This window comes from Euprymna scolopes, chromosome 10, assembly GCF_053919585.1.
Source record: "Euprymna scolopes isolate OS-2025 chromosome 10, ASM5391958v1, whole genome shotgun sequence".
NCBI classification, from domain to species: Eukaryota; Metazoa; Mollusca; class Cephalopoda; order Sepiida; family Sepiolidae; genus Euprymna; species Euprymna scolopes.
Genome location: NC_136491.1, coordinates 106,735,586 through 106,756,645, shown reverse-complemented (window position 1 = coordinate 106,756,645; position 21,060 = coordinate 106,735,586). Strand labels below are relative to the sequence as shown.

Below are 21,060 nucleotides of genomic sequence, written 5' to 3'. Positions count from 1 at the left end.
ATTTTGTCCCCTAAAAACCCTTTAAAATACACTGCACAAACTATATTTGAGGTCTATTTAATTATTGCATAATACCCATTGTTAAAATTTCATGAAAATAGAAAGGTAATTTTTATGATAGGCTTCCAACCCTTTTTGCCTACTTACATAAATTAAAATAAACTAAATATAGATCACATTACCCTAACCTTACACCTAACAGCTGTGTTCCAAAATTCATAATGATCGGTTAATTAATTTAGGAGTGAATCTTTTTTTTCTACATGGTAGTCGCCACTTATCAAGGCTCGGAAGCCACTCAGGGATCAAGGGTTAATAGGTATACATTGTGTACAGTAATCAATGGGATAATATCGTAGTAATCCTTAGAGATTTGATAAAGTTTCTTACTTAAGGGGGTGGTTTATCAGGAATTTGTTTATATTGGACTTGAAGACATCCAAGTCAAGTGGGAAACAGGCAGATGGAAGAGAGTTCCACTGGCGTGTACTTCTAAGAAAGAAGCTCTGTTCATGGAATCTACGTTTTGATTTAGGCACAGATAAAGAGTAGGGAAAATTATTGACAGTGGTTTCAGCTAGACGGGTGTTTTTCATGAAAGATTGGTGAGGGGGTGAGCAGAAATTGGAGCTCAGACAAGCTATGGAAATAACGATAAAACAAAGACAGGCTCGCAACGTTTCTTCTGCGGGAGAGAGGTTGCAGGGAGGAGAAAAGGGCATCCCCCACTAAGCTATGAAGTCTATTTCGTACTCTGTCAAAACAGGATAGGCTGTTTTTAGCAGCTCCTGCCCAGATGTGGCAGCAGTACTCCATCCTTGGATGTACTTGGCTTTTATGTAGATAGAGAATTGCATCAGCAGTGAGATATTTTCTGGGACAGTAGAAAGATCCCACCATTTTTCCAGCGACCTTGGCAACAGACTTGATGTACGTGTTCCATTTCAGGTCCGGAGTCAATCCCAGAAGCTTGTCAAAACATGGAGCCTCCCCAAGATGAGAGCCATCCATTTCAATTGAAACCAGAAGGGGATCAGAGCATTAATGATGTAAAGATAGAAGCTTGGTTTTAGATGCATTAAAAGTAAACAGCCACCTCTTCCCCATTGTACCATGCGCTCAAGATCAGAGGAGAGAGAATCAGAGAGAACTTTGTTACTTACGACCTTTGATGTGTTGCCGTTGAACTTCTTAGATGTGTTGCGATAGATGATTGCGTCATCAGCATAGATGTCAACGAATGATTTAAGTATGTGTTTTTGGAGATCATTGATGTAGATCAGGAAGAGAGTTGGGCCCAGGATGGACCCCTGAGGGACTCTAGCATTAATACTGTGGGCCTCTGATTTCTGCCCATCAACCACTACTCTTGTGAGCCTATCAGAGAGAAAGGATTTAATAATTGAGAAAATATTTCCAGTTATACCATGGCTGGAAATCTTGTGACGTAGGCCCTTATGCCATACCTTATCAAAGGCCTTCGATATGTCAAGAGCAATTGCCTTAGAAAGGAAGCCTTTGTCGAGAGATTCACTAATCCTATGAGATAACTGTTAGCACATCTGCTGTGGATCTAGCAGAACGGAAACCATATTGCATGTCACTGAGAAGGTTATTTCTGCTGAGGTGGTTGACTACTTTTTTATTTAATATGGATTCCAGCAACTTACTCATGACACACAGAAGACTTATTGGTCTGTATTGAGAGGGAGATTACCTATCACCTGAGTTCTTAAATACAGGGCACACTGATGAGGTTTTCCAGGGTTTGGGAAGCACTTCTCCTTAAGACAATGCTTAAACAATTTTGTAAGTATGGGGGCAAGTTCTATTTGAAGCTTTTTCAACACTATAATTGGAGTGCTGTCAGGGCCAGCTACTTTACTGGAATCAAGGTTCTTGATTAGCTTGGCGACATCACACATAGATATTTGTATGTTGCATAGTCTAGAAGTGTAAGCCATGTTTAGTTTCAGAACAGTTTCCGATGGTTCGTTGTTCTAATCAAGTCTTGAGAGGTGACTGGTTTGCAGTAGACAGAACAGTTTCCGATGGTTCGTTGTTCTAAACAAGTCTTGAGAGGTGACTGGTTTGCAGTAGACAGTTCCACAGAGCAAAAGATTCTTACCGTGTCAAGACGGAAAAAACATGTGAAATTGCTACAGAAAAAGTTTAATATTTATGGAGCAATTCTGGTTTCTGATTGGTTGGTAGCAGAACATGAATTAATTCGATCCGTCAGTTCCTAGCAGCATCGTTTATAAATAGAATCGCCCGACTGTGTGGGATCATACCTAATTATGAATCAAAAATATTGCAACATCCCCCCATTTTTTTATAATGGGGAAGTCCCTTGTGTTTGTTCTGCTCAAAAATAAATATATATATATTTTTTTATATTCAATTATACATAACAAAAATTAGAAATCATTTGGATCTTAAAATTTTAGCATGTAAAAAGACGCCATTTTTAATTGTATTCAAATGTCAAAACAGATATGTGTACAGAGAAGAGAAATAAAAGAAATGGAAGGTATTTTTACCTTAAAAAGAGGTGGGTATGTGAAAAAGAAGCCATTTCTTAAATTTGATTATGCAGTTTTGTAAAAAAAGAGAAAAAAACGCATACATATATACATATAAATAAATATACATAACAATAAACATACATGCAATATGTACCCGTTTAAAGAGTTTTTTTTTGTTTTGTTTTGTTTTTTTTGTTATTAAAACAATGCAAAAAAAATATAGGACATTTTTGAAAAATAAGAAAACTAATGTGCAAAAAAATAATTAAAAGTCAATTGTAATTTATGTGCGCCTTAAAATAAGCATGCAAAAATATTTATCAAAAAGAAAAATTACAAAGAAGAGGTTTTTTTAAAAAAGTGACTTTTTTTCTTTTTTTCTTATTTCAGTAAAAGTATTAGTTATGCATTAGTAGATTAAAGTGTTAATACAAACAAAATGGATACAGTAACGTTTTGTTCAGGACTATTTTTTTTTTTTTGATATATAGAAATTTATATACATACAGGACCGTGAAAAAAAAAATTATTCAGTCGAATCCCCCAATAAGTTTTGAGAAAAAACGCTTTAACTTTATTCTTGTTGCGGGTTTCGTGAATACATCAACGATATTTTGTTCTGATGATATGTAATTCAAAATAATGGATTCCTTTTTCACCTCGTTTTTTATGAAATGATATTTCATATCTATATGCTTAGATCTTTGGTTGATTATCGTGTTCTGTGCTAAGAATATGCTGGCTTGATTATCACAATTAATTACTACGGGGCTTTTAGTTAATTCTGGCTCTAAAATAGTCTTTAGTATATTTTTAAGGTAGAGTGCTTCCTGGGTCATGTGTGTGATCGCGATAAATTCTGCTTCACACGTAGAGAGAGATACAATCTGTTGCTTTTTAGATTTCCATGAAATGATAGGCCCATTTTCTGAGTCTGAAACTATATCCAGATATACTTTTTTGAGCATCGTCGTTTCCCCAATCTGAATCCGAAAATCCTTCTAATTTTAGGGGATTTTTTGATTTTCTAAATACTTACTTCTGTTCTTTAGTTCCTTTTAAATAACGCAGGACTTATTTAGCTCTGTTTAAATCCTTCATTGTCGGTCGTGATAATTTTTGTGACAGTTTTGTTACTGTATAGCATATTTCGAGTCTGGTTGCAGTCATTAAATATACAAGACTACCTATAATTTTGCGGTATTGTTTATCATTTATTATTTCAGATTCCGTGTGTATATTTTTATTAATATCATTTTCGACCGGTGTAGAGCGCTTCTTGCACTCTCCCATTCCAAATTTTAATAGTATTTTGTCGATGTATCTCGATTGAGTCATCGTAACAAGTCCTTTGCTTTGAGTAAATTCTATCCCCAGAAACCAGGATATTTTGCCAAGATCAGTCATTTTGAATCTTTTACTTAATTTGTTAACATCAGTTAACATTATGTCACAATGTGATGCGATTAAAATATCATCGACCCACAAAACCAAAATCAGTAGGTTATCATCTTTGTGTTTGGTATATAAACGGGTCTACAGCGCATTGTCTGAATTGTTGTTTAATAATATAATCATGAAATACTGTATTCCAACACTGAGCACTCTGCTTTAGACCATATAATGACTTGTTAAGTCGCCACACGCTATTTTTATTTTTCAGTATAAATCCCTCTGGAGGGGTAATATAAATTTCACAGTCTATTGGGGCATTCAAATAAGCATTTTTTACGTCCATTTGATGGATGTTTATGTCATATTGCGATGCGATTTGCAGTAAAATTCTGATTGTCATTAGGTTTGTGGTCAGTGAAAACGTAGAAAAATATTCTATACTGTAAATCTGAGAGTACCTTTTAGCAACAAATCTAGCTTTGTACTGTTCTACGCCTGATGCTGTAGTCTTTTTTGTAAAGACCCATCTTGTAGAAATAACATGTTTATCTTTTGGGAGAGGCACTGCCGTATAGGTATCATTTTCGGTTAAGGCATCTATTTGTTTTTTCATGGCAATTTTCCATTCATCACAATGTTCTGAATTAATTGCTTCGTTAAAGCTTTTTTGCGCATTTTCCATTGAAAAGCAATAGTCGATTTGATAATCTTTTATATTGTCGACCATAAAAAAATCGGGTCGCCTTCTATTTCTTTTGAGATATCTTTCGCCTTTATCATCATCATCATCATCATGAATACTCTTGTCTCCGTCATTTTTATTGTCTTCGTTTGTTTTAATTATTTGAGGAAATATATTTTCATCTTCTTCATATGACTGGATTTCATCTGTAAAATTAAACGTGTCTGTGAATTTTACACATCGGATTCTTTTTATTTTATTTTTCTCTGGAAAAAAATACTAAATTAGCTGGACTGTTTTTATCGTATCCAAGAAATATACCTCTGTCAGCTTTAATATTCAATTTACTCTTTTTATCTATATATGCGAAGCAAGTTGAACCAAATATATGCATTCTACTTAAATTTGGATTTTACCACAGAAAGATTCATATGGAGTTTTAGATAGTGTTTTGTTAAAACACCTGTTGCGTATATAGGCTGCCGCCATAAGTGCGTATGTCCAGAGGTTTTTGGGGAGTTCTGATTCAATGAGTAGGCATCTTGCCATTTCAAAAAGTGTCCGCCACGCTCTTTCAGCAGTCCCATTTTGGTTTGGCGATCTAGGAGCTGATTTTTCATGCTTGATATGATGGCTAATTAGTAAAACTTCAAAGTCTTTATTGGTGAATTCCGTACTGTTGTCAGAGTGAATACACTTGACTTCACCGTAGAGAGCCATGTCAGCTAAATATTTTTTAGTTGCAAGCAGGGTATCAGATTTATTCTTTAAAAAGTAAACCATTATTAAACCTGAATGGTCATCTACGAAATTCAACACATATCTATAATGTTCTCTGGCCATCGGTTCCACGGGACCATTCAAGTCACAATGCACCATTGATAGGATTTTTTTTTTTTGGCTTTCTTGTCTGGTATCTTGCTTTGATAGTTTGCCATTTTCCCTTGCGTACAGATGTCGCAGTTGAAGTTTTTTGATGTTTGTATTTTCATTCCATCAACTACAGCCGGCAACTTTTTGATATCAGGAATATTGCAATGTCCAAGAATTTTATGCCATGTCTGTAGATCATGGCAGGTGGTTTTTGATGGGACTACGCTATTTAAATAATATAGTCTTCCATTTTCTGTCATGTCGAATACAGTTCCATTCGGGTATACCAGTTTTTATTTATTGGGGCTAAAGTTATATTTGCACCTTGTTTAGTGGCAGCTTTTACAGAAAATATATTGTTTAAATTTTGGGATTAGAAGAGGGTTTTCTAGAATACAGAAACATAGTTAACCTTTATTGTTCCTTAGCGAGATTTTAGCATCGCCTCTTTTCAAAACGATATCATTGACTCGACTCCTGTCAGCTAGTCCTACAAAATGATTTTGTGGCTTAAAGTTGGAGTCAAAATTGATAAAATCAGATTCCTTTGTAATCACATGTGCAGTGGCCCCATAATCGACAAGAAAATTATTATTGTTTGTTGAAGCATTGAACGTACACGAAAATAAAAATGTATGTTCGCTAACAGAGCTCTCTACATTTTTAATGGAGTCACCATTTTGAGTCCTGTATCTACATTGGAAACTCTTGTGATTGGGTCGTCCACAATTATAGCAATTAATTTTTGTACTTTTCTTAGGAGAAAAATTGTTTTTGGCAAAGTTGAGGTTTTTATTCCTGGCATGGGTATAATTTAATTTTGGTGTTTTTGTGTGTGTATTTTTAAATTTCATGATATTTGTAGATTCGTTTTTTTCTGTGATCATTTTTTCAGTTTCCTCGTAACTTCTGAGTGCTACCTTGAATTGGCTAAAAGTCATGGGTTTTTCTTTCTGGGTTATCATGGTTGTAAATGGCTTGAAATCACTCGGTAATCCTTTAAGGACCATGGAAATTAACAGACTGTCACTTATAACTTCAGACATTTTTAAAGAATTTGCAGTCGTTTCGGCTCTTATAATATAATCAGTAATAGTTTCGGCTTCCATTCGTTTTAAAGAGGTCAGTTCAGTATATAAAGAAATAATTTTGGGTTTTCCTTTCAATAAATAATGCTCTCTCAATATGTTCAATGCTTTGCAGCCATCGTTCAGGGCTTCTCTCATTATCAGTGATAGACTTCGGTCATCCAAACACTGTATTAATTCCGCGAAGACAGTTGCGTTCTTTTCAATGAAGTCGGGGTCGTTTCTGTTTTCAGGTTGTGTTTGAAGCACTTTGTGTAGCTTTTGGATTCGTAGATATCCTAGAAATTTAACTTGCCACAATTTGAATTTTGATTCAGATCCATCGAAATAAAGACACATGCTGGGCACATAACCTCTAGAAGTGTAAGCCATGTTTAGTTTCAGAACAGTTTCCGATGGTTCATTGTTCTAAACAAGTCTTGAGAGGTGACTGGTTTGCAGTAGACAGAACAGTTTCCAATGGTTCGTTGTTCTAAACAAGTCTTGAGAGGTGACTGGTTTGCAGTAGACAGTTCCACAGAGCAAAAGATTCTTATCGTGTTGAGACGGAAATGCAAAATTGCTACAGAAAAGGTTTAATATTTATGGAGCAATTCTGGTTTCTGATTGGTTGGTAGCAGAACATGAATTAATTCGATTCGTCAGTTCCTAGCAGCATCATTTATAAATAGAATCGCCCGACTGTGTGGGATCATACCTCATTATGAATCAAAAATATTGCAACACATAGCGTGTTGTCTGTTATAGGAGGAAATACAGAGAGTTGATGGCCTTGGTCACATAGGGTAGAATTAGAATCTACTATTACCTAACTTGTGTGTGTGTGTGTATATTTTGAAATATTTATCAATTTTATTTACAGAGACAAGTTTCATACTTATGCAATCTTCAGTGTAGGAAATGATAATTACTACCAGTTGAATGATTTGAATCCAGTTACAAAGTCGCCTTTCATTCTGCACTTGGTATTCAATCCCTAGGCCATCATCAATTAACATGAGAAACAATATATATATATATATATATATATATATATATATATATATATATATATATAACACGAGGGGTGCTCCAAAAGTAATACCTCTTATTTTTATTCCACCTGAATGGATCAGAGGAGATTACAAATTGCACTGTTATGATGACTAAACTTATGCATTCATGACCTGAAAGTTTCATCTCTCTTTTGCAAATATTGACAGTGTGAGCCTCTGAGAAATCAACTCCTGTCATGGGCATGTGTCAGAAGCAGAGGTGCACCAAAAGTGCATTGAGAATGATGGTGACTATGTAGAAAAATAAATTCTGGAGCACGAAAGGTCGCTCGTTTTAGTGGTACTATTCTTGTCTTTGTTGCTCTTTAACTTCTTGAGTTAAAAAAAAGTAGGGGGCCTTACTGTTGGAACAAACCTTGTATATAGTCTTGAAAGTTTTTCAACCACTATATGAAAACAAAAAAGATTATGCTTGTTGAGAGAGATATGACATTTTTTAAAATATGTCATTTCAAACAAAAACAATATTACTTGCTTAATTGTCATGTCGAAAATAGTAATATATCCAAACATTGCAAAAATTCAAGTAGAATAACTACTATTGTGTTTTAAACAAAAAAAAAGTCTACCATTCTAGGCTATATAAACATGTTAGACACCCTTACGATGTAATCTAAAATTCTTTAAGTTATGTCCCTTGTTTCTGCACTTTTCACGGTTTATTTTAAAACATCTATAAAAAAGGCAATTTTCCCAAATTTTCCATATAAATTACTTGTAACTGTAAATAACTTTCTACTCAATAAATTTTCCTAATTTTTAATATATTACTATTTTTGACGTAATATTTAAGTACATAATATTGTTTTTGCTTTAAAAAATCGTGGGAAAACAACAAATATGAAGATGAGGATAACAGTCCGCAAAAAAAGGAATACACAAATTATGAAGTCTCATCTCAAAGAATTACAAAAAATAAAAATAAAATATAAATAAAATGAAGTAAAAAATAAAATAAAAAATAAAATAAAACAAAAATAAAAATAAAATAAAAATAAAAATAAAATAAAAATAAAAATAAAATAAAATAAAGTAAAAATAAAATAAAGTAAAAATAAATAAAATGAAAATAAAATAAAAATAAAGTGAAAATGAAATAAAGTAAAAAATAAAATAAAATAAAGTAAAAAATAAAATAAAAATAAAATAATATATAAATAAAATAAAAAGTTAAAAATAAAATTTAAAAAATAGAGTAAAAATAAAATAAAGTGAAAATAAAATGAATACAAAATAAAAATAAAGTAAAAATAAAAACAAAATAAAAATAAAATAAAGTAAAAATAAAATAAAATAAAAACAAAATAAAAATAAAATAAAGTAAAAATAAAATAAAGTTAAAAATAAAATTAAAATAAAATAAAATTAAAATAAAATAAAAACAAAATAAAAATAAAATAAAGTAAAAATAAAATAAAGTTAAAAATAAAATTAAAATAAAATAAAAACAAAATAAAAATAAAATAAAGTAAAAATAAAATAAAGTTAAAAATAAAATTAAAATAAAATAAAAACAAAATAAAAATAAAATAAAGTAAAAATAAAATAAAGTTAAAAATAAAAAATAAAAAAAATAAAATAAAGTAAAAATACAATAAAGTAAGAATAAACTAAAAATAAAATAAAAATACAATAAAATAAAAATAAAGTAAAAATAAAATAAAATAAAGTAAAAAATAAAATAAAAATAAAATAATATATAAATAAAATAAAAATAAAAAGTTAAAAATAAAATTTAAAAAATAGAGTAAAAATAAAATAAAGTAAAAATAAAATAAAGTAAAAATAAAATGAATACAAAATAAAAATAAAATAAAATAAAAACAAAATAAAAATAAAATAAAGTAAAAATAAAATAAAATAAAAACAAAATAAAAATAAAATAAAGTAAAAATAAAATAAAGTTAAAAATAAAATTAAAATAAAATAAAAACAAAATAAAAATAAAATAAAGTTAAAAATAAAAAAAAAATAAAGTAAAAATACAATAAAGTAAGAATAAACTAAAAATAAAATAAAATAAAAATACAATTAAATAAAAATAAAGTAAAAATAAAATAAAATAAAAATAAAGTGAAAATAAAATAAAATAAAAATAAAATAAAGTAGAAATAAAATAAAAATAAAATGAAATAAAATAAAATAAAAATAAAATAATGTAGAAATAAAATGAACATAAAATGAAATAAAAATAAATAAAGTAAAAATAAAACAAAATAAAAATTAAAAAAATAAAAATTAAAAAAATAAAAATAAAACAAATAAAAATAAAATAGAAATAAAATAATATATAATCTTCAATCTCCGTTTGACTTTTGGTAAATTTTTTTACTTTCTTTCCACCGTAACACTCACCTTTAAAATGAGGAGTTTTCAAGGTTTTCAGTTATGCTAAAAACAAATATCACATTCAAATTTTGGGTAAACAAGTAGTTTTCTGGATATTAAGACATTTTTTCCAATGTATTACTTAATAAATGTTAGTGGCATTCACCATTCTTAACATGGGGAGGAGTGGGTGTTTTGTAACATGCATGCGCATTAGTACTTGTTCAGTTGGTAAAAAAACATGGCCACCAGTGAAAACAGATTTCATTGGACAATAACGGTCTTAATATCCAACAAAGTACTTGTCTGCCTCAAATTTAAATGTGATATTCGTTTTTAGCATACTTGAAAACATAGAAAAGTTGTCATTTTAAAGACGAGTGTTAAAGTGGAAAGAAAGTAAAAATTTACCTAACTTTTTGGGGGAATGAAATACTTCCCTTTGTTAATTTTTTCTGAGGAAGGAATTATTCTTGCAGTGACTCAATCCCTGTGTCGATATTAGCAGAATAAAATTTCTTTAAGCTTTTACTCTGCTTATTTTTTAAAGGTGGCATTATTAATACAGAGCTAAGTAATCCTGTAAAATAAAACTGAATACTTACGGAGTTTAAAATAAAAAGGTTCCTTCATATTTGGTGACAATTCAAGATTACAGCCGGCGTTAAGACTTGCAGCAACAATTTCGGTTGGTGATTTTTTGTAAGTGTGCCAGATGAGCATAAACTCTATAGCTCCTTCGTCGCTGATCACGTATCCTTTAAATCCCCATTCTTTGCGTAAAATGTCGGTAAGCAGACGTTTATGTGCACAGGCTGGGACACCATTTACACTGAAAAAGAAGTCGTGCACAATTCAGTTTGTTTTCCAATCGAGGTAAAAACTTGTTTTAATCTTAGTTGTTTATTGTGTTTCTTTAGGGGGGAGGGATTCCCTTTTCTAACTTTCTCTACTCAAGAGTACTAGCAGGCCGCCCGTCGTAGCCCGGTCGTAAAACATGCAAAAATATATTTAATTTATGCAGATTTCACATTCATTATTATTAGAGCCAGTTCTCTAGTGATTATTATATTGTACCCAATCTATGTATCTATAAAAGTGAACGTGTCTGTATCTGTGTGTCTGTCTGTGTGTGTACATTTCCCTACACAATAACTCTGTCAATTTAAAGTCTACAGACTCGAAATTTTATGTACAGGGTACTGAGATTTGGGAAAATCTATGTGATTGGTTTTCGGCCAAAAATTTGGCTGTTAACTCTACCAAAGTCCTCCGACAATTTTGGGTCTAAACACTTGAAATTTTAAATATAGGTTCCTTGGACATGGATCTAACTTAATAACTTGATTTGAGCACAAAACAATAAATATTAAGAGGTCATAGTAGGGGTCAAAGTTAAAAAAAAAAATTGACCTCTGTAGTCTCTACCAAATTACTCAGATAATTTCTGGTCTAAACATTTGAAATTTTACATAAAGGGTATTCAGAGATAGGGCAAGCTTTTTCATTGGTTTGGGTCGAAAATTCTTATTTACCATTATATAAATGTATGTATGTATGTATGTTTGCATGTCTGCTCAAGACTTTCGACAAAGGCGACGGATTTTCTCAAGATCAGTATCGTTTTGAAGTTTGAGTTTGCGGTACGGGTTCGAGCCTGCCTTCCTACTACCACTGTTTTTTTTTTTTTACTCAGCATACACCTCCAAACCCCCGGGCAACGCCGGGCTGAAATGCTAGTATATCTATAAAAGTGAAGTGTCTTTCTATCTGTGTGTCTGTACATTTCCCTACGTAATAACTCTGTCAATTTTAAGTCTACAGACTTGAAATTTGATATACAGGGTACTGAGATTAAGGAAAATCTATATGATCAGTTTTCGGCCAGAAATTTGGCTGTTAAGGGGTCAAAGTTCAATGATTTGACTTTTGAGAACTCTACCGAACTCCTCTGACAATTTTTGATCTAAACACTGTAAATTTTAGATATAGGTTCCTTGGACATGGATCTAACTTAATAACTTGATTTGAGCCCAAAACAATAAATGTTAAGGGGTCATAATAGAGGTCAAAGTTAAAAAAATTTATTGTTTTTTTTTTTTTTGCTCAACATACACCTCCAAACACCCGGGCAGCGCCAAGATGAAATGCTAGTATAGTATATAAAAGAAAATGGAAAGAAACTGAAACATATGCAAGTATATGTCTTTTTTCTGAACAGTTCACTTCTTGTAAGTAAAAAAAAAAAATACTCGAGCCGAGATCAAAACCAAAACTTAAAGGCAGCGAGTCGAGTATGATAACCAGTATGATAGCCAGCTTTTTAAAAAGTGTTTTCAAGCCTACTTATTCTTAACATAAGGAAATTGTCAGGTGAACGATTCGCGCACACAATAAAAACCCAATGCCCTCCACGTACCAATTTTTCAATTTTGAGTTCTTAGCAACCCTTTTTTCTGGATGAAAACTGACACATGTCTGAATACTCTATATACCAAATTTCAGGTCTGTAGATCAAAAATTTATTGAGTATATAGGTTGAGAGTTGTCCTCACACAAACATACACTCACTTTTATATATATATAAATAGAACTTGCTCAGTTGAAAGACGAAAGAAGAGACAGCAAACCTAGCAATAAGGAATTGTTTTAATGAAGTCAATTTCCTTATGCTAACTCATTTGAGTTGCATATGTTCAGAGAGAGGAGTAAGCTAAGCAGCTATCTCTTTTTTTCCTGTGACAAATAAACATGAATTGCCAGGGTAAACAAATTGTAGAGAATGCACAATTGAAGTAAAGATGAGTTGTCAAATTGCCACAGTAAACAATTTATAAAGATATGCATGGGTTTAATGTTTTGAATTTTTGAGATGAGGACTGATTATTTGGATTCTCATCTCGAGTGCTATTTTCAAAATGTTTTCAAGTACTTTATTCACTACACCACGGGTCCTTGCAAGGACTCGTGGCATAGTGGATAAAGTATGTGGTAAAATTCAGTTGTTAGTTACACTCAAAATATAATTATGATTTATTTATGATTTCTACCCAATCATGGCCGACAAAACAAAACTATGCTACTCTTGTAGATTAAATAAAGGGTTCTGTTCAAAGCTGAGAACGGTAATATGAAGAATCCAAATAATACGAATATGCATGGGTGTTATACAAGTAGATGCAACTTACTTTGATAACACGTAGCCACTAAAATCTGAAGTAGAAAATGGTGATGTTAACATGGCTAGTTTTTTTTTTTGTCTTTTTTGTTTTTTTTACATAGGCATCACCACTTATCAAGGCCAAGAGGCCACTCAAGGATAAGAGTTAAAGAGTGTACAGTAGACATTGGACAACATAGTAATCATTAGTAATGAAAATTTGGTAAATTTGATAACTTATATAGAACGGCTCATCAAGAACTTATTTACGTTAGACTTGAACACAACCATATTGTAGTCAGCCGGAAAGCAGGAAAACGGAAGACAATTCCACAGGCGTGCAGTTCTAAGAAAGAAGCTTTGTTCATGGAATCTACATTTAGGTTTAGGCACAGATAAAGAGTGAGGGGTATTATTGATAGTGTGTACAGCTAGACGAGTGTTTCTTGTGAAAGTTTGGCGAGGGGGAACACCTTCCATGAAAATAACGATACATCAGAGACAAACTCGCAACATCTCTTCTGTGAGATAGAGGTTGCAAGGAAGAGGAAAGGACATCTCCTACGAGGCTACGAAGTCTATTTTGAACTCTATCAAGTCCTTTCTAGCAGCTCCTGCCCAGATGTGGCAACAATATTCCATCCTTGGATGTACCTGGCTCTTATATAGATAGAGAATAGCATCAGCAGTGAGATATTTACCAGATCGATAGAAAGATCCCACCATTTTTCCAGCGGCCTTGGCAACAGATTTGATGTACGCGTTCCATTTAAGATCAGGAGTAAAGGTCAAGCCCAGAAGCTTGTCAAAACTTGAGGCCTCCTGAAGACGAGAGCCATTCATTTCAATTGATGCTAGATGTGGATCAGAATGTTGATGATGTAAAGAGAGAAGCTTAGTTTTAGATGCATTAAAAGTAACCAGCCACTCCTTTCCCCATTGTACTACGTGCTCAAGATCAGAGGAGAGAGAATTGGAGAGAACTTGGTCGTTAACTGTCTTAGATGTGCTACCATAAATGGTAGTGTCGTCAGCATAAATGTCTACAAATGATGTAAGGATGTGATTTGGAAGATCATTAATGTAGATCAGGAAAAGAGTTGGGCCCAGGATGGACCCTTGAGGGACACCGGCATTAATACTGTGAGCTTCTGATTTTTGCCCCTCAACTACTACTCTTATGAACCTATCAGGAAGAAATGATTTAATAATTGAGAAGACATTTCCAGCTATACCATAGCTAGAGATCTTATGAAGTAAACCTTTATGCCATACCCTATCAAAGGCCTTAGATATGTCAAGAGCAATTGCCCTAGAAAGGTGGCCTCCGTTGAGAGATTTGCTAATCCTATGAGATATAACTGTAAGCACATCTGCTGTAGATCTAGCAGAACGGAAATCATATTGAGTGTCACTAAGAAGGTTATTTTTGTTGAGATGGTTGATTACTTCTGTATTTAACACAGATTCCAACAACTTACTCATGACGCACAGGAGACGTATTCGCCTGTACTAAGAGGGGGATGAGTGATCACCTGAATTCTTAAATACAGGGCATACTGATGAAATTTTCCAGGGAGATGGGAAACTATTCTCCTTTAGACAACGTTTAAACAGTTTTGTAAGTATGGGCGCTAGTTCAGGTTGAAGTTTTTTGAGTACTATAATTGGAATACCGTCAGGGCCAGTTGCTTTACTGGAATCAAGGTTTTTGATTAGCTTGGCAACATCACATACAGATATACGTATATCACATAGCGTGTTTTCTGATACAGGAGGAAATATTGGGGGTTGGCGGCCTTGGTCGCAAAGGGTAGAATTAGCTGCAAAGTTCTTGACAAAGAGTTTGGCTTGGTCTGATGCTGACGAGATTACCTCAGGTCCATTGATAATAGTTTGGATGGAGCACACGCTTCTGTTCAGGATTTTGTTTGCTACGAAGTCTATTTTGAACTCTATCAAGTCCTTTCTAGCAGCTCCTGCCCAGATGTGGCAACAATATTCCATCCTTGGATGTACCTGGCTCTTATATAGATAGAGAATAGCATCAGCAGTGAGATATTTACCAGATCGATAGAAAGATCCCACCATTTTTCCAGCGGCCTTGGCAACAGATTTGATGTACATGTTCCATTTAAGATCAGGAGTAAAGGTCAAGCCCAGAAGCTTGTCAAAACTTGAGGCCTCCTGAAGACGAGAGCCATTCATTTCAATTGATGCTAGATGTGGATCAGAATGTTGATGATGTAAAGAGAGAAGCTTGGTTTTAGATGCATTAAAAGTAACCAGCCACTCCTTTCCCCACTGTACTACGTGCTCAAGATCAGAGGAGAGAGAATTGGAGAGAACTTGGTCGTTTACTGTCTTAGATGTGCTACCATAAATGGTAGTGTCGTCAGCATAAATGTCTACAAATGATGTAAGGATGTGATTTGGAAGATCATTAATGTAGATCAGGAAAAGAGTTGGGCCCAGGATGGACCCTTGAGGGACACCGGCATTAATACTGTGAGCTTCTGATTTTTGCCCCTTAACTACTACTCTTATGAACCTATCAGGAAGAAATGATTTAATAATTGAGAAGACATTTCCAGCTATATCATAGCTAGAGATCTTATGAAGTAAACCTTTATGCCATACCCTATCAAAGGCCTTAGATATGTCAAGAGCAATTGCCCTAGAAAGGTGGCCTCCGTCGAGAGATTCACTAATCCTATGAGATATAACTGTAAGCACATCTGCTGTAGATCTAGCAGAACGGAAATCATATTGAGTGTCACTAAGAAGGTTATTTTTGTTGAGATGGTTGATTACTTCTGTATTTAACACAGATTCCAACAACTTACTCATGACGCACAGGAGACGTATTGGCCTGTACTAAGAGGGGGATGAGTGATTACCTGAATTCTTAAATACAGGGCATACTGATGAGGTTTTCCAGGGAGATGGGAAACTATTCTCCTTAAGACAACGTTTAAACAGTTTTGTAAGTATGGGCGCTAGTTCAGGTTGAAGTTTTTTGAGTACTATAATTGGAATACCGTCAGGGCCAGTTGCTTTACTGGAATCAAGGTTTTTGATTAGCTTGGCAACATCACATACAGATATACGTATATCACATAGCGTGTTTTCTGATACAGGAGGAAATATTGGGGGTTGGCGGCCTTGGTCGCAAAGGGTAGAATTAGCTGCAAAGTTCTTGACAAGGAGTTTGGTTTGGTCTGATGCTGACGAGATTACCTCAGGTCCATTGATAATAGTTTGGATGGAGCACACGCTTCTGTTCAGGATTTTGTTTGCTATTTGCCAAAACTGGTGGGAACCAAGCCGCTGCTCAGCTACTTTGGACTTAACAGATTGAGCATACAACTCTCTTGCGTTTTTTATTACTTTCTTACAATGGTTGCTGACAGTCCTGAAAGCGGCTTTAGTTTCCATACATCTATTACGTTGGAAGCAGTGGAAAAAGTGATTTCTGTGCACAATGGCAGCAGCACATTCTGGAGAGAACCATGGCTGGCTGTTAGGTTTTTGCTGAAACTTTTTTGAGGGTATGAAACGGTCAATACCTACAATTAACCATTCCATCAGGTCTAATACTATAGAGGACACATCCTTTTTAAACATGGAATGCGGAGGTAGATCAGATATAAATGTACGGAAGCTATCCCAGTCAGCCTTAGTGTATCGATATACTGTACGATGGAGAGGTATGTCTGGGGACATATTACATTTCATTTTTATCTTAATTGATACAACAGAGTGGTCAGAAGATCCAAGAGGCGACAGAACAGAAACTGAACATAGTTCAGGGCAAGTTGTGAGAAAAAGGTCTAGTAGGCTCGCATACTGGCCGTCATTGTCGGGCACACGGGTGGGTTCCTGAACAATTAGTTGAATGCAATTATTGTCTAATTGCAACCAAAAGTGAGATCTAATGAAATGGCATCCAAGGTGTGAAAAACATGTAAAAATATAGAGTTTACCCTTAGATATCAAGCTAACTTGAAGTCCAATACCAGAAAGAATTCCGAATCTCACAATTACGTGTTGAGTTTTATTTGTACTTCAAAAACTGAAGAGTTTATTCCTCTGCTGTCTAGTATAATACATGGGATATAACTTGAATATAGTTCAAGGGAAATAACTCTTGAACATACCGAGCTGGTGGGATCCTTCTACAGCTCCAGAAGATATCTAACTACTGATGCAATTCTCTATCTATATAAAAGCCAAGTACGTCCAAGGATGGAATACTGCTGCCATATCTGGGCAGGAGCTGCTAAAAACAGCCTATCCTGCCTTGACAGAGTACAAAATAGACTTCGTGGCTTAGTGGGGGATGCCCTTTTCTCTACCCTGCAACCTTTCTCCCACGGAAGAGACGTTGCGAGCCCATCCTTGTTTTATCGTTATTTCCATGGCAGGTGCTCGTCTGAACTCCAATCTCTGGTCCCTCCCTCGCCAATCTTTCACGAAAAACACCTGTCTTAAAGTCCAACATTAACAAATTCCTAATGAACTTCCCCCTTAAGTAAACACTTCATCAAATCTCCACACTAACGTACTGTACTTGCAATAACCCTTATCCCTGAGTGGCTTCCGGGCCTTGATAAGTGGTGACCACCATATAAAAAAACAAAAAACAAAAAAAAAAACACTGGCATCATCGTTGACAGTATGAAGATACTTTATTGTTCTTTATAGACAAAATTATTTATGGATCTGCAGATAGTTTGCCATTTTGAAAATGTGATGAGACCACATGTCACCCCACTTGACATTGATCGCTGACCCCCAACATTGTGTGCCACAGATTTCTTTTATCTTCTCTGGTTCTGGCTGTATTGTCATCTCCCATGTATTAATGACAGCCAAGGGGGAGGGGGGAACACTAACTCACAACAATTAAAAACAAAACCAAAAAAAACACAGACTCCGACACTTTCTGTAATTTTAGTTGCACACTGGGTGTATGCGTGTGTGTGTGACACTATCGAAGGAAACTACCCTCTAAGCACTAACAACCATATCTTAATTTTTCTGTCAAGATCTAGTTCGTCAGTTGATATCAGCTCATTTCTATCTCCCAAAGCTCTCCCGACATGGTCCCAGCCATGATCTGGCCTCTACCGTGTCTAACTTGAAACTGTCCTCACTGGTGTTCCACTAGTAACTCTTGTCCACTGTCTTGTTAGAAAACGTTACAAACACTCATTGCCTGTCGCAAACTTCTCTGTCGCAAAACTCATTGCCACAAAACCCTTCAATACTCCCAAAACTAACTCTAAAAATATATTGTCCTTTTGTTTACGTTCAACACCACATCCTGATTCACTAGCTTACCTCAGCTTTCTTTTGTCTATCCCGGTGAATAACTTCCTCTCTATTTTTCTGCAGATAAACACATTTCCTCTTTCTTTTGTTATATTTCTTTTTCTCTTTATTCCCTCTTTCCTAACATTTAGGGTGGGGTGGAGCATCAATAGTATCACAAAATGTGAGAGAAAGAAAATGCATGCAACCTTACCTGTTGTAACTGCACATAATATTGTATGTCCCTGCTTCAACACACGTCTGAAAAGCTGGTAGATGGGTGAGTCGTAGATCTCTTTCAGAAACCTATAATAATTAAATAAATGCAGTGGAATGTAGTTTGAGGGAGGATAACCAGTGTGAAATCACACGCTACCCCATTCGACAACAAATACCAACCATAATGTTGTTTCTGTGGTCTTCTTTTTGTTTGTCCTTTCTTCTGGCTGTGTCGTTGTCTCTCATTGGTGGCTGCCGAAGTGGGTGCACATGGGTTCACAAGTATAAAAAAGCAAAATAAAATAAAACACAAACTTTGATACAATCTGTAAATATCAGTTGCACTCTGGATGTGTGTGTGACACCATTAATTTTCTACACGCTAATGTCTACAGCTATATAGTTGTCTGCCGAAGCCATGTTCATCATTTGATGTCAACTCATCTCGATCTGCCCCAAGGCACAATTTGTGTTAGAGTGTATCCAATTAGAAACTGTCCTGAACCATCAAAAACCCAAGAGTGTCAGTAAACTCTCACAAAACTCATTGTCACTTCTAAGACTGACAATGAACTAACATATTAACCTCCTTCTTTCCAATCACTGCCACATCTTGATTAACAATCCTATTTCATCTTTCTTTTGTGTGCCTTGGTGAACAACTTCCTATATCTTTGTTCTGCTGACAAAGTTATTTCCTCTTTTTTTTAAACTTTTTATTTCCTCTTTTTTTGGTGGGGAGGAGGGGTGGATGTTGATACTATCACAACCAGTTTATATGCAAGAAGTGTAAGACAATGAGAAGGTTTAGAATTCAGATGTGGACAAAGTATATTTGGATGGCAAATCAGTCGAGGTTGTCAATGTTTTGTCACCTTCATGATACCACTGGAGCACAAGGTGGAGCAGGTGGTAATGTAATTAATTGCAAGAGTTAAGAGTGGATGAAGAAACTTCAGGGAACTTCTGCCTTTACTAACTAGCAGACCATTACCGCATTAACAGAGGGAAGAGTTTATCAGGCACATGTACACCATGTGATGATGTATGGAAAGTGTCGTTTAAAGAACATAAATTGCATGGAGAGAAATGATATAGTTTGGATTGTTTTACAGGATATCAATCATGCATGGGTCATTTAATGTCAAACAAGCTGAGCATGCAAGGTCCCCTTCCATGAGAGAAAAATTTACTTTTACCATGACTAATGTTTGTGCAAAATTTCAAAAATTTCAAGGCATGGTTATTGGGAAAAGTGCAAACAAATGAACAGATGAATGGACAAATGAATGAGAGTGAATTATTAGGTATAATCCCTCCTTTGTCAGGGGACCAATAAGGTTTTCAAGTAGATAGGATAATTATTGGTAATCGTTGTTCTCAACATAATTAATCCTCAACTGCTGCTTTATAGTAGGAGGAAAATAAAAAGGTTAATTTTTTAGAATCAACTTGAATGTGGTTAGAATGAACTCATAGACACGAAGACATGACATGACCATCTGATTGATCAGATCAGGCCTTTCTGACCTCCCATCTAGTCAAAGTAAGAGCCAGAATGGAATGTTACAAGTTATAAAGCCACAAACAGTACAGAATCTTGGTAGCTGAACAAAGGTAAAAAAAAACAAAAAAAAACAGGTCACCCACGGCCTACAGGTGATCTTTTTTTTTTTTTTTGGAGGGAGGGGGGCTCTGCATTGAGTTGCAGGCGACGAATTTGTCAATAGAGGGAACGAATGATATAAGAAATCATAATGTGTAATGCAAGTATAAAGACAGTTCTGATGACTAAGTCTGGAAAATATAGGGAGATATGTGCAGAACAGGAGACTTCTATGGTTTGGCCACATTGGAAGAATAGATGAGAAATCTTGTGTCAGTAGATGTAGAATAGTTGAGGCAGCAGTTTCAGTAGACAAAGAAAAGCCAAAAAAAGCATGAGAAAGTCATAAAAAAAACAACTTTAAAAAAGATATAATACTTGACCAGAGATAGATTAGTTCAGAAGTCAATCTTTTAAAGCTGTCCAACACATGCCAAAACAGACATTAAATCAAATACAATGATGGAGTTAAATGACAGTGGTGTATTTTTTAAAAACATGTCGGTAATATATATATATATATATATATATATATATATATATATATATATATATATATATATTTATAGGTAGTTTTATTAGAAGGCTCTAACAATGCATAAATATACTGAGGGTCAGTATTATTAGGATTATTCGGACTACTATTCTTATCTTGAGTCATATTTTCACAACATTTCGGTCAATGTAATCTCTGATCTTCTTCAGGTGCATATTGTTGAACTTGGGAATCTTTCTGTCGAACTCAGGAATCTGCATAGAATTCCAAACATAACCCTTTATTTAATCCATTTCAGCTTAGCGGTACAGTGG

At 34.3% G+C, this 21,060-nt stretch overlaps 1 protein-coding gene across 1 annotated transcript in view; it reads right to left on the bottom strand.

Annotated features, from left to right (window-relative positions):
* Positions 1–21,060, bottom strand: part of LOC145286195 (uncharacterized) — an 80,814-nt gene that overhangs the window by 29,381 nt on the left and 30,373 nt on the right. The window contains exons 4-5 of the mRNA XM_080134992.1: positions 18,640–18,731; positions 10,555–10,781 (exon numbers count right to left, since the gene is read on the bottom strand). Coding sequence (XP_079991118.1) covers positions 10,555–10,781; positions 18,640–18,731 — 319 coding nt within the window. The remainder of the gene's footprint in view (positions 1–10,554; positions 10,782–18,639; positions 18,732–21,060) is intronic.